The sequence below is a fragment of the Nicotiana attenuata genome, chromosome 10 (assembly GCF_001879085.1).
Source record: "Nicotiana attenuata strain UT chromosome 10, NIATTr2, whole genome shotgun sequence".
In the NCBI taxonomy this organism is placed as follows: domain Eukaryota; kingdom Viridiplantae; phylum Streptophyta; class Magnoliopsida; order Solanales; family Solanaceae; genus Nicotiana; species Nicotiana attenuata.
In genome coordinates, this window is record NC_031998.1 from 29112676 (window position 1) to 29127151 (window position 14476).

The following is a 14476-nucleotide window of genomic DNA, read 5'->3' on the forward strand; positions in this document are numbered from 1 at the left end:
CATAGAAATTTTCCTAAAACTACGGAAGCAAAGTAATGGTCAATTATTAATCGAGATGTCATGTCGCCACTTCTTCATCCCTGTATTCAGTAATCGGACACAATTCCCCACATTTAAGGAAACAATACTTTAGATCCATAGAATGTACAGAAAGAGAAGCTGTGAAATTCCAATAGAAATTCAAATTGGTCATCACATGACAGCCAAATCACATGAAACATTGCAAGCATGAGTTTGTCGTTGAGTACGCATTTAATAAGTTCCAAGACAGAACTAAGAAACAAATATCATGCACCCACATAAAAGAAGATGAATTAGCAGCCTTCCACTTGGCCCAACTGACATTCCTATTTGCCACAAACAATACTAGTATTATCTTTAGGCCACATTATTTAATATGGTGACTTTAAAGAATTATAACCTAAAACAAGCACGCTGGACCACAAAAATAAGAAAACATAATTAGTTGAGTGTACTCACAAGCCAAGCACAATCATACCTGGAATATAATTCTAAAATGGAACAGTACTATGGTATTATCATCAACTTTTCTGTTTGTTAAAGCCAGGCACCAGCTATCTGGATCCAACTCATCCTTTCAACAACATGACATTGTTAACAACTGGTCGAGAACACGACAAAAATTCGCATTGGTTTTTGGTAAATACTCCAATAGTTTCCAGTCGACCCAAACGCAAGAGGATGTTTGTGATCTATGCAGGATATGTAATCATCAGGCAAAGATTACTTAGTAATATCCGGGGTCAAAAGAAACATACGTTCGAGATTACAGTTTAAAAAAAGGGTGTTGTATTTTGTATTTGTTACTGCTGATATTTGATATACTACAATAAAAAATAGTTTAGTTGTAGGTCCTTGTTTAAATTTAATTTTAATTGGATATGTTAGTTGAGATAGTTTAGTTTGTTGAATTTGAATATTTTTTCTGTAGATTTTTTGCAGATTCTGTTTTTAAGTTGGCTATTTAAAGCCTTGTTATGCTTAATAAAATTATTGAGAGACATCTTTAATCAATATTTTTAATATTTTTGCTACCCCGTCATTTAAAAAACAACAAAGGGTCCACATCAACCATATAAGAAACCAGCTTTATATATCCGTTTTAAAAATGAACACAATTGAGAACGTGAATGACCAACCCATTATCTAAATGAATATAGAACAAATGGACATGATTGAACTAATTAAGCGGGAGGTTAGAATTCAGCATGCAAATTTAGTAGCAAAACTTAACGAAGTCAACTCTGAAATAATCTTTCTTTCGTCAATTGGTATACTAATTTCCCACCACCATGCCTTAATGGGATCGATCTGAAAACAGCCTCCACTTGTAGTAGAATATTGCAGGTCCCATCTCAATAAAGTGCTGCAGCTAGCTCAAATTTCTTCTAACTGAAAAGTAAAAACTACCTCCACTTTTACAATTCTTAGTGAGGAAGATTGCAGCTACTTATCTTGTATTGGCTGTAGTTTTCATTGAATACTAGTCATACTCCACAACTCTTAGCCAAAAGGATAGCTCTGCTAATAACTTTTCTTTTTTTATAGTACTGCTACTAATCACTTTTTATTTCAACATCGGGGAACCTTTTCATCCATATAGATAATTAGGAGCCCGTTTGGACATATAGTAAAATCAGTTGCATAACTTTCCAGGTCATGTCTGATTAGGAAAGTTCCCGATAACTGTTCATTTGCAAATTACTCTCTCCGTCCAAGTTTACTTGTCTACCATACTCAGAAATGGATGTTCACTTTTACTTGTCCAATTTGAAAACAAATGAATAATTTACCATTTTATACCTATTTTACCCTTCTTATTAAGTGCTACTTATTCGAATTTATTTTTGAATAATTAATAAATAGGATGATATAGTAAAGTTATCTTATTTATTATTTCTTAAGGGCATTCCAAGTCAATAGTTAACAAGTAAACTTAGACGGAGGGAGTATTATAAAGTTTTGCTTCCTAGTTCCCTAGCACCATACCTTAATGGGATCAATTTGAAGCCACGAAAGTGCTCTTCACTTAAAAAGCGAACTAATCCTGTACTAAATACCGCGCTAACATTGACATATAAAATTAATACCGGTCCACCAGATCATTACAGGTCCCCACTCAATAAAGTATTGCGAGCCCACATTTTCTAATAGAAAACTACCTCCATTTCTACCATTCTTAGTGAGGAAGATTACAACTATTTATCTCGTCCCAACTGTAGTTTTCATTATAACACCAGTCGTACTCCAAAAGGAATGCTGCTACTAATAACTTTTTCTTTTCTGATAAGAACTGCTACTAATTACTTTGCACTGCAGATATTTTGCCATCGCAGAAACTTTTTATCTTCAGATGGATAATTAGGTTACTCATTGTAAATTACTCCCTCCGGTCTACAATGAGTGACCAATTTGCCTTAGGCACACCTATTAAGAAATACTAAATTCCAGACAAAAATAGTTAGTGTGACTAAATTACCCTTAATTAAATTGTTGCATAGTTATAGTAGCACTTACTTCTTCTCAAATGTGAGGAGTAAATGACTTTTTAGGGATACGTACATAAGGGTAATTTTAGAAAAACAAATTGAATTTTTGAAGACTTATTTTGGACCAAAATAAAAAACTAAATTGGTCACTTATTGTGGATCGAAAGTAGTACTATATAATCACTTCGTCCAAGCCTACGTGCAATATAATTAATAGCGACTACCTCAGTTTGTCGTCAAACTTATAACTCCAACAAGCGATCAATCTAATTTATTTGTTTATTTTTTATCTTTAGGCATAAGACATTTCGAACCTACTAACCCCGCTAATTGGAATGCGCACCAAAAGATCGTCTAAGGGAGCAAAGTGCTCATTCTCGAAAGGTTATTAATTTTTAGAACCCGAACTCGAGATTTCAGGTTAAGTATAATCCCACCTCACCTACATATTAATATAGCATAGTTTTTATGTTTCAATCATTAGTTTTATCGGGTGACAGTTGTATTTTATACTAGATTCAACTGGAACCTCGGTTCGTCAATCCCATGATGCATGTTTTACGGGATAACTTAATTTGTCCATTGGCCTCTTAAACTTTTAAAAGCGCGCCATGGGACCAACTACATAAGCCCATCCTCTGCATAAACAGCGCCAAAATTTCACGGTATAGCCAGTTTTCGGACTGGTCAATCAAAAATAGTCAGCATTTACCAAGTCAATGAAAAATAGCTACCGTTTTGCTGCAATAGAGACCGTTCCAGCATAATATACTGGAGTTCCGGTGCACTTGTGTATGAACTCCAGCATATTATGCTGGACCGGTATACTTTGCTGGCTTCAGTATAATATACTGGAGACTGGAGCACTGGTGCTCCAAACTCCAGTATATTATACTGGACCATTATACTTGCTGGAACTCCAGTATATTATGCTGGAGTTCTAGTGTATTTATGCTGGAACTCCATCATATTATGCTGGAGTTCCAGCATACTATCCCGGAACTCCAGTATAATATGCTGGAGTTCAAGTATACTTATGCTGGAACTCCAGCATAATATACTGAAATATTTTTCGGGTTTTGAACAGTGTTTTCTCAGATTTATCTTTACATAAAAAATGGATAAATTTCGATTACTTTTGAAATTGGGCTATTTTTGAACGACCAGTTGTAAATCTGGCTATTTTTAAAAATCAGCCATAAACAGCTCACAAAAGTAGGACACAAGGACAGATTTCAAATTCAATGGTATTACAACCCGAAGATAACGTGGTCTTCAGGTAGTAATAAGCTTTTCCCAAGATTCGTTGAACAATTTGATCGCATATCAAATTCATGTAACAAGGCAAACCGCAATACCTCCTAATATGTGATGTAACTGATATGTCCATGCAAAGGAAGAAAGCCCAAGGCGACAAGAAAACTCAGACTTTATAAAAGCTTCATAGGTTGCAACTGAACAATGAAATACTTTTAAGAGCAAGCATGATGGAATTAACAGGAATACAAACTACAAGCTACCTAAACTTGACGCCAAAAGAGAAAAGATCGAATTAAAAAGAAAACACTGCAGGCATTCCTAAGTTCAAAGGCAGTGTGGTACGTGAGTCCGTGTACCTTCTGCCCACTAGCGAATGCTAACTCTAATCTTCCAAATTTCATCTTCTCCTGCATTAGCTTCTCCGATTCATTTGCAGAAATCTCCATCATACAATTGCTAAGCCCATCAATGAAAACAACAGTTCGCATTAGGTAGTTATTTACACGGATGATAAACTTGTCATCCACCTTTCGCTATCTCTACAAAATTTAACATCAAGCTTCAGTGTTAGTTTCAAAGTCCCAGTCCCTACGCCTTCTTGATGTAGAGATGAAAACAGATGACAATGAACCACTTGTGTTACGATTTGTCCTCAAATCTGAACCAGAGGTCTCGGAGCTGGATGAAGCAGCCCCCCCAAAACATGAAAAGAAACTGCAAAATAGTCTCCTCAAACCCCCATTTTGCTGCGACTCTCTCCCTCCTCCAGAACCCCATGAAATCCTTCTCGGAACCCCATTGCTATTGAACCCTCCATCCATCTCTGTATATACAACAGGCAGCTCTCGCTCCCCACCCACCATCCTCCCAAACCTCCCGACCGCAAATCCACCTCCTGGCAATCTCCATATTGTTAAACCAACAGCTTCATCATCATGTCCTACATTTCTATTTTGCTCATTTGAATCTCCACCACTCTCGGTGGGCAATTCCTGTCTACAAACAGGGCAAGAATTCCGCAGTGACAGCCATGGTAGAATACAATCGGAATGATATAAATGCTTACAGGGCATTTCGCGAGCCTCAGTTCCCAGCTCGAAGGACTCCATACAAACAGCACAGTGAGATTCTACATCCACATGTGAAGGGACAATCTCAATGGTTGGCATTGACTCGATTGCAGCTTTCGAAGCTGGTGGATTTTCAATTCTTCCAACATCAATCTGTGCTAACTGATCCAAAAGCCTATCGAAGCCCGATCCAAGTAGAAACTCCGACATACTTGCAGGCAAGGGCCTCAAACCCGACCCAGATCCATCTCCGTAATACAGCTCAAATGCTCCTGCAGCCCCTCCACCACCATCACCACCGCCAGTACCACCGCCACGGGAAGGACTTCTGAGGACGATGACAGGGTTAAAGGGTGACCTATCACCACCATTTCTCCTGCTCCTCTGAAGAGTTGGACCTGAATCAGAAGCCACTGCAGGGAAACGACGCCGTCGAGAAGCGGACAGTGGGGATCTGTTGGGAGTCTCGACCAGTTCTTCGACGAACCCACTGTTGCAGTTGGGGCATGTGATTGAATCTTGGTTCCGTACTGTAATAAATCTATTGCATCTATAGCACCAATAATTCGACGACATCGACATCCTACTTCCTAAAATCAAGTCAAGAATTAATAAAATTTCCCAATTCCGATATCAGATCTGAAAAATTGAACAAAAAGAATCCCTAAAATCCAAACTTAACACGATATTCACAAAGATAAAATCGTTTGTTCATACACAAGGAAACTCTAATTCATAAACAAACTTAAAGCACTGAAAATTATACTCCATACATTGTGGGACTAATTTCCGACTAAGGTACAAGAGAGCGAGAGAGAGAGATAGACAAGTCAAGATGGGAGATAAGATTTGTTGGGAAATGGAGACAATTATAAAGAGGAGGTGAGAAGGTATACTTTATGGGGTGGAGGGTAAAATTGGAAATGAATAGCAGTGGTGATGACTTGGAATTTAACGGGTAATGGAGCCTGACAATTGGTGACACGTGCCAACAGAGACAGTTCTGAGTGGGTTCGTTATGGAGCGTAAAGGTTGGAAGTTAATTGGAGCGTGGAATTGCGGCGATTCGCATATATACCTATTTGTTAGGTCAGTATTGAGGTTATTCTCATATTACATACAAAGAGTCCATTACTCACGTGTCAACTCAACTATCTCAAATTATCTACTAAAGTTATTTTACTTTCATTTGTAACAACAAAATCACTGAGAAGGTCACTCAACTAAATTTTCCAAATTTTGAATTATCAAATACGTATTTTACCCTCTAAATTATAAATATTTATCTTCTTTTTATTTTTTTAACCTTTTTAATATTATAATTTCCCCTTTTTTAATTTATATTATGGACTTACCTATAGAATAAATAAATATTATTTAGAAATTAAAAAAATAAAAGTATTTAAGCATATAGAATGCTAGAATAACAAAATAATGAGCATATTAAAAAGTAATTAGAATAATTTGTTAGTAATAATAATTTTAGTATTAACAAAAAAAAATTCAAAATTATTTATACAATTCAGAAGGAAAAAAAATAAAGGTTGTAAAATATATATTCTATGCACGTAATATAAAAATAATTATTTGAATAAAGGTATTTTTATAATATACATCATATATTCTTAAAAATTATGCTCAACTAATAATGTTTCTACCAACTTTCCTACGACACAAAGTTATATTACCGGAAAGCAGGGAACTATCTCTATAGGGTAAAATATGCTATGTTAAGTCGTGCATGAAATATATATAATATAACTGAGCTTAATTTTCAAGAATATATAATGTATATTATAAAAATATTTTTATTTAAATAATTATTTTTATATTACGTGCATGGAATATATATTTTACAACCTTTATTTTCTTTCATTCTGAATTGTGTAAATAAATTTTTGAATTTTTTTGTTAATACTAAAATTATTATTACAAACAAATTATTCTAATTAATTNGTCCATAATATAAATTAAAAGGGAAAATCATAATATTAAAAAGTTTAAAAAAATTAAAAGAAGATAAATGTTTATAATTTAGAGGGTAAAATAGGTATTTGGCAATCCAAAATTTGAAAAATCTAGTTGAGTGACCTTTTGAGTGCAATAGGTATAGTTCAGTGACTTTGTTATTACAAACGAAAGTAAAGTGACTTTAGGAGATAATTTGGGATAGTTGAGTGACTATGTGAGTAATGGACTCTACATACAAAATATACAAATTTATTAGTTATATGTGTTTAACCTTAAAATTAGATAACAATTAAACTTATAATGTGATTTTAAGGACACGTAATTTCTTCTACTAACCAATTGATAAATATAAAGATTAGTAATAAAAATTAACAATAAGATAAACCAAACCAGTGTTTGAATGTAATTCAGCCCTCGAGCTCGGATACCTCAAGCTAATTGGTATAAGAATAGTTAAAAATATAAGCAAGCTGATGAACAAGAGTATAAATTAAAGAGAAAGTATTATATTGCTTTGATATCTCAGAATGTAAGTGCCCTACAAATGATTGAGACTCCTCTTTATATAGTAAAGAAATTCTAATTATGGTATAACTCTAATTACAGAAGGAAATCTCATGATTAGCTAGTTAATCGTCCTTGATTTGATCCGTTCCGAGATTTTCGCCATGGTCTCCGACCAGTCACGGATTGTATTGGTGGTGAAAAGTGTTACACGTGCAATATTGGGAAGCTGACATGGCATGGAACGTGGGACAATGATTTAGCGACACGTGGCTTTCTTAATTAGGGAAAACAAGGCACGAGAAGAAATACCCACAAGATGATACCAGGCCTAAAATAGTTGGCAAGAAATAAATGAGGACAGCATGAATACATAATAAAAAAAAGGAAAGATACATGAACCGGAGGAAAATAAGGAAGGGAAATCAGAACGGATGCGAGACATTTATAGCAATAAATACATCGATTATAGATTTCCAAGAATATGGGCAATCAATATCATTAATGCCTATATTTAACCCAAATTATGTGGGAACAACCGTTACTATTGTATATTCCTATATAAGGGCACAAAATTCAACTTGTAAGGACAGATCGAAATATTGAAATACACTCTTTAATTATCCGCTTTCTCGAAATTTTCTACCTTAACTTTGCAATCAATTATTTTCTTATTTATTCTTATTGTTTTCCTTTGATATCATTAAGAAAGTGAAGCAAAACTTGGTTATCAGTAACCCGTTTCTTCTAAAATTAGATCAAAAGACATATTTTTGGTTAAACAAATTGGTTCTGTTACCGGAAATTTGATAATATTTTCACTTTCCAAATTCACTTTTCTGTCAAACAATCATGTCAACAGCCAACGACAACAACCAACTGAACCAACAGGAGGGAGGAACTCCACCAATCCCCTCACCGCAAAGTTCTCCTCGACAGTCCTGGGAGGGGACACCTCAAAGATCAACATCACACACGAATGATCAAAAAGGGGACGAGCAAACTGCCGAGGATGCATTAAAACAACTAATTACGGAACACATCAACAACGCTCTTCAAGCTTTTGTTAGTGGATTGCCAACTACGCCATCAACTCCTCCTCCAAACAATACCGCAACCATAGAAAACCCACGCTCAGGACTTGCTAATTCGGCAAGCATTCTCCGAAGGTAGGGTTGGGACAATGCCTAAACCCGCTCCTTGAATGTTCGAGGAGCCATCAGTAAATAGGGTCCAAGTACCCGGATTTGATCCGGTGAATACTTGTAGTTCCTTTTCTGCCTTAGGAACTATCCCTGCGGTAAAATCTGCCACAAAATTTGCTAAAACTTCCAATTTTATCGCAATTCTAAGTTGGTAAACGATGTCGTATTCACTGAGTTCTCTAGCTATTTAGCTAACCTACCTGACAGTTCTTGCTTATGCAATATATTCCTTAAGGGGTAAGGTGTCACTACAGAGATAGGGTGACATTGAAAATAAGGTCTCAACTTTCTAGATGCCATAATTAATGCTAAAGCAAGTTTTTCTAAGTGAGGGTATCAAGTTTCAACATCCAATAAAGACTAACATAGTAAATTGGTGATTGTTTACCTTTTTCTTCGCGGACTAATACCGCACTTATCGCCATTTCTAATACAGCGAGATAGATGAGTAGCCTTTCTCCATCCTTCGGTTTAGCCAGTAGTGGTGGATTTTACAAGTATGCTTTTAGATTTTGAGTGCTTGTTCACATTCATCAGCCCACTCAAATTGGTTTTATTTTTTCAAAACTGAAAAGAACTTAAAACTTTTCCCTGAGGATTTGGAAATAAATCTTCCCAAAGCTGCTATCCTATCTATCAACCTCTGCACCTCCTTTTTGCTCGTGAGTATATCTGGTATCTCCTCAATGGCTTTGATCTATGCAGGGTTTACTTCAATACCTCAGTTAGAAACAAGAAAACATAAGAACTTACCTGAAGCCACGCCGAAAGCACATTTTTCAGGATTTAACTTCATATTGAACTTGCAGAGAATCTAAAAAGTATCTGACAAATGTTGAATATGATTCCCCACTTGTGCCGACTTGACTAGCATGTCATCGATGTAGACTTCCTTAGTCTTTGGTGTTCTTGAAATATTTTTGTCACCAACCTTTGGTATGTGGCTCCAACATTTTTTAGTCCGAAGGGCATGACTTTTTAACAGTAAGTCCCCCTGTCTGTGATAAAGGAAGCTTTTTCCTCATCTAAAGGATCCATCTTTATCTGATTATATCCTGAATAGGCATCTAAAAAACACAACAACTCATGTCCTGCAGTAGAATCAATTAGTTGATCTATGTGCGGTAAAGGAAATGAGTCTTTAGGACAATCTTTATTTAAATCGGTATAACCTACATAAACTCGCCATTTCCCATTCTTTTTTGGTACTACTACAATATTAGCTAGCCAGTTAGGATATTTTACCTCTCGTATTGACCCAATTTTTAAAAGTTTTTGTACCTCATCCTGGATCACCTTATTTTTGAAGGATCCTTGCTTCCTTTTCTTATGTTTGACAGGTGGATACGATAGATCTTCATTTAACTTGTGGGTCACCACCTCCGATGGTATAACTATCATATCTGAATGCGACCAAGCAAAGCAATCTGAGTTAGCTTATAAAAATTTGACAAGTTTACCTTTCATTTTCGGGCTTAGCTTTATTCCAGAATAAACTTTTCTATCCGGCCACTATTCGGAAAGTGTGATAGCCTCGAGTTCTTCAATTGTTGTTATGATGTTTTCATTCTATTCTGGTTCTTGAATGACATCAGGTCTTGAGTCTACGCCCGTTTGTCCATTTTCAGTTGAGGTTTGTGTTGTCATGTCTTCAACTGAACTCTATAGTTGCTATTTCTTATTTGCTACGCTTGAATCCGCAACTAAATTGATACTTTTAGAAGCCTGCTGATCCCCACGGATTTTCCTAATCCCCCATTGTGAAGGGAACAAAATAACTTGATGCAAAGTAGATGGTACAACATCCATATCATGAATCCAAGGCCTTCCCAAAATCATGTTATACGCCATGTCCATATCTATCACCTGAAATTTCGTATCCTTGACAACTCCTTCCGTAAATGTTGTAAGCACTATTTTCCCTTTTGTAACAACGCTTGAATTGTCAAATCCAGATAAGGTATGTGCTTTGGGCACCATCTTGTCATCAACTTGCATCTCGTTTACCACCCTCAGAAGTATGATATTTACGGAGCTACCTAGATCAATCAAAACTCGTTTCACATTAGTATCATGTACAAGTAAAGATATTAATAGTGCATCATTGTGAAGGATTATCATCCCATCTGCATCTGCATCATCAAACATTATAAAATCTTTGCGAACTCGCTTCCCATGGGTAACCGTGACTTTTTAATGTCTTTTTTGCAGTCGTATATGTCACACCGTTGACCTCCTCTCCTCCGCTTATCACATTATCCGTCCTTTTTGGTGATGAAGGTTTTGGAGGCTCTTGTCTATTCTTCATATACGATTGCTTACCTTTTTCACTAAATAAATTAGTTAAATAACCTTATTTTAACAAATGCTCTACTTCACCTTGTAACAATCTGCAATCTGCAGTTTTATTGCCGTGGTCATTATGAAACTCACACCAGAAATCCGGATTTCTTCTATTAGGGTTTGATCTCATTTCTTTTGGCCACCGCACCTTATCTCCCATGCTTCTTAAAACAGTTACCAACTCAGAAATGCTAATATTGAAACTGTAATCACCAATTTTCGCATTTGTATGAGCATTATTGTCTCATGCGTCTCATTCTTTTCCGAACTTGGATGATGTACTTGTGTCCTTATCCCTTGATCTAGGACCATAACTTGGGTTTTCCTGTTTAGAGCGTGAATCCCGTCCTGCTGGTCCCATGTAAGGTTCGTACCTGTTCTTACCGAATCTTTTTTCGGATTGTCGTCTCGAACTTGCTCTTTCATCACCCCTTGTTCGAGTGATCATGTCTTCTTCTATTCACAGCTTTAAGTTGTACCTATTGTACATATCATTCCATGTTGTAGCAAGGAATTATCACAATCTTTCCTTGAGCCTCCTTGTGGCTTCTGAGCTTTTTTATTTAAGTTACCTGCAAACGCCATGGCCGCCCAATTATCAGGGACTCGCGGTAACATCATCCTTTCACGCTAAAATCTATGTACAAATTTCCTGAGCAGCTCCGTATCACTTTGTTTTATTTTGAAGATGTCCTCCATCCTCTTCTTGAATTTTTGAGCTCCCGTATGTACTTTTATAAATGAATTTGCAAGCTCAGCAAAAGAATCAATAGAATTTTCTGGTAAGAGAGAATACCATGTTGGTGCTCCTTTCGTGAGGGTTTTACCAAATTTTTTGACCAGCACCGACTCAATTTCTTGCTTGGTTAAATCATTGCCTTTCACACCAGTTGTAAAGGCAGTTACATGATCTCGTGGGTCGGTCGTTCCATCATACTTTGGAATGTCATGCATTTTAAACTTCTTTGGAATCGGCAAAGGTGCTGCACTTGGTTTCCAGAGCTGTTGTGAATATTTATTAATATCCACTCCATTAATCACGGGTGGCACGCCAGGTGTTTTCTCTATGCGGTCATTGTGCTCCTTCAGCTGCTTCTGCAAAGTTAGTACTAAACTTTGTAAATCAGAATTATTTGGCGTACCTGACCTTCCATCATGAGATTCACTGGGAGTTCCTCCAAGCTACTATGATACATTTGTTTCATTCGGCACTCGATCAAGATAAAAATAAGGTAAATTTCAATAATTTAGCTTGGGATTGGAGAAACGAGTTTGTTAATTTTCTACAGTACAGAATTCTACCTGAAGACAAGAAAAAGGCTCAGTCACTTCGACGAAAAGCTGCCCGTTACTGTTTGGTTTGAGGAAATCTGTACCGAAAGTTGTTCGGAGGACCTTTAGCAAGATGTCTCGGACCTTCTCAAACAGAATATGTGATGAAAGAAGTACATGAAGGGCACTGTGGAAATCACGCATGAGGGATATCCTTGGTAAAAACTCTAATTAGAGCAGGATACTATTGGCCAAAAATGGAAGAAGATGCAGAACGTTTTGTTGCTAAGTGTGACAAATGCCAATGATATGGAAATAACATGCATCGCCCTGCGGAGCTTTTACATCCGATTATTTCACCACGGCCTTATATGAAATGGGGAATGAATATCATGGGTCCACTAACACAAGCTAAAGGAAAAGTACGATTTTTGTTAGTATTAACGAATTATTTTACCAAGTGAGTAGAAGCAGGTGCCTTCAAACAGGTGCGGGAGAAAGAAGTCAGGGACTTTATTTGGCGAAACATCATATGCCAGTTTGGATTTCCAAAGGAAATCGTATGTGATAATGGCCCGCAATTCATAGGCGCAAAAATCATAGAATTTTTCAGAGTTGGCAGATTAAAAGGATAACTTCAACACCTTATCACCCCGTGGCTAATGGACAAGCCGAGTCGACAAACAAAGTTATTATTAATAACTTGAAGAAAAGATTAGAGGAGTCAACAGGTAAGTGGCCAGAAGTGTTAACAGGAGTCTTATGGGATTATCGAACAACAGCGAAAACAGGTACAGGAGAGACTCCATTCTCGCTTGTTTATGGTGCTGAAGCCTTAATTCCAGTTGAAATAGTTGAACCAAGTACAATATATACACACGTAACTGAGGAATCATACGAAGAAGAGATGCGTATAAATCTGGATTTGCTTGAGGAAAGGAGAGAAGCAGCCCTAATAAGAATGGCAACTCAGAAATAAATTATTGAGCGGTACTACAACCGGAAAGCTCATCTTAGGTACTTCAAGATTGGGGACTTCGTCCTCAAAAAGGTTTTTCAATCGACAAAAGCAGCCAATGCAGGAAAGTTGAGTCCAAATTGGGAAGGACCCTATATAATTTAAAGCATTGCTGGAAAGGGTGCATATGAGTTGGAAACAATGGAAGGCAAAGTACTTCCATCAAATTGGAATGTTGTTCATTTAAGAAGTATTACTTCTAGGCAAAGGAGGTACCCACGGTCAGGTATCATTAACATAAGATTTAATTTTGTTCTTTTTTAATTGTACTAACCATTTTAGATGATACGCAAAAATCTAACCCTTACCAAATGATGATGTTAGACCCGAAAGACACGAGTACTATTAAATTATTCCCAGTCTAGGTTACAACCCTTCTGATGGAGAAAAGGGGTTAAGCAGTCATCATCTAAATGAATACTTCCGAGTCCCGTGTGTATTTTCCTTTTCAGGGAACGGACCAAAGGAAGAAGAAATCCATTGCTCGATATTTCATACTTCAAAGCTCTAACACTGGGGAGGACTATATATTTGAAGAGGCAAAGAAGGCAAAAAGTTCAAATTCCAGCCTGAATCAGCCTAAGAGCCAAAAATCAAGCCTTTGAAAATCTTTGAAGAAACTCGAAAAAAGAATACAAGATGGATACAAGACATACTCAAAGTTCTTATGAGTTTTTAGATTAAGGTCAAATAATAAGTTACGGGATAATAGGCCAGGAATTTTGAAACCTGTTACAAATAAAGCAGTAGTGAAAGAGTTGTAAATGTTGTAAAGAATGATGTACAAAATTTGAAAGTCCAAAGTATAGAACTTCCTCAAATTATTTCTTTTTTATACTTCGTTCATATATTTACACCAATATGAAGATGAGATGTCATCTTCATAAGTTTCGTTTATAAAAGGGCCCTCTTTTATTTTAATTTCGTGTCTATCGGAATCACGGAATATTGAAGCATTTTTAAATCAAAATTAAATGACAAAGGGTGAAACAAAAACACAAACATTAAAATAGGCGGAAAATAAAGGCGAAATTTATATATCAAACTTTGCAAAAACAAGGAATACGTTTGTCATAAAACCCCAAAGCAAGATAGGGGTAAACCAACCACTATTCCAAAAAGAAAAAAAATCCCATCAACAAGTTCTAAACAAAACCATCAAATAACAGAAAAATCTAGGAGGTATCATCCACTGGAACATCAGCAACGGGAGCATCATAGGCAGAGATAGAGGGATCAGCTTGAGAAGAAGAGGCTTGAATATTAGCTTCACTAGGAGCAAGTTCGTCACCATCGAGAATTCCATCTTCAGGTGAAGGGAAA

At 36.4% G+C, this 14476-nt stretch overlaps 1 protein-coding gene across 1 annotated transcript; it reads right to left on the reverse strand.

The window, feature by feature from the left end:
• LOC109233214 (probable E3 ubiquitin-protein ligase RHC2A) lies at nt 3922-5710 on the reverse strand. The gene has a single exon (XM_019399000.1). It carries the CDS (start codon nt 5420-5422, stop codon nt 4325-4327), a length of 1098 nt encoding a protein of 365 aa, XP_019254545.1. The 5' UTR covers nt 5423-5710; the 3' UTR covers nt 3922-4324.

Excerpts from the sequence above, each read along its gene's own strand:
- LOC109233214 (XM_019399000.1), bottom strand. The coding sequence starts at position 5,422 with ATGTCGATGTCGTCGAATTATTGGTGCTATAGATGCAATAGATTTATT.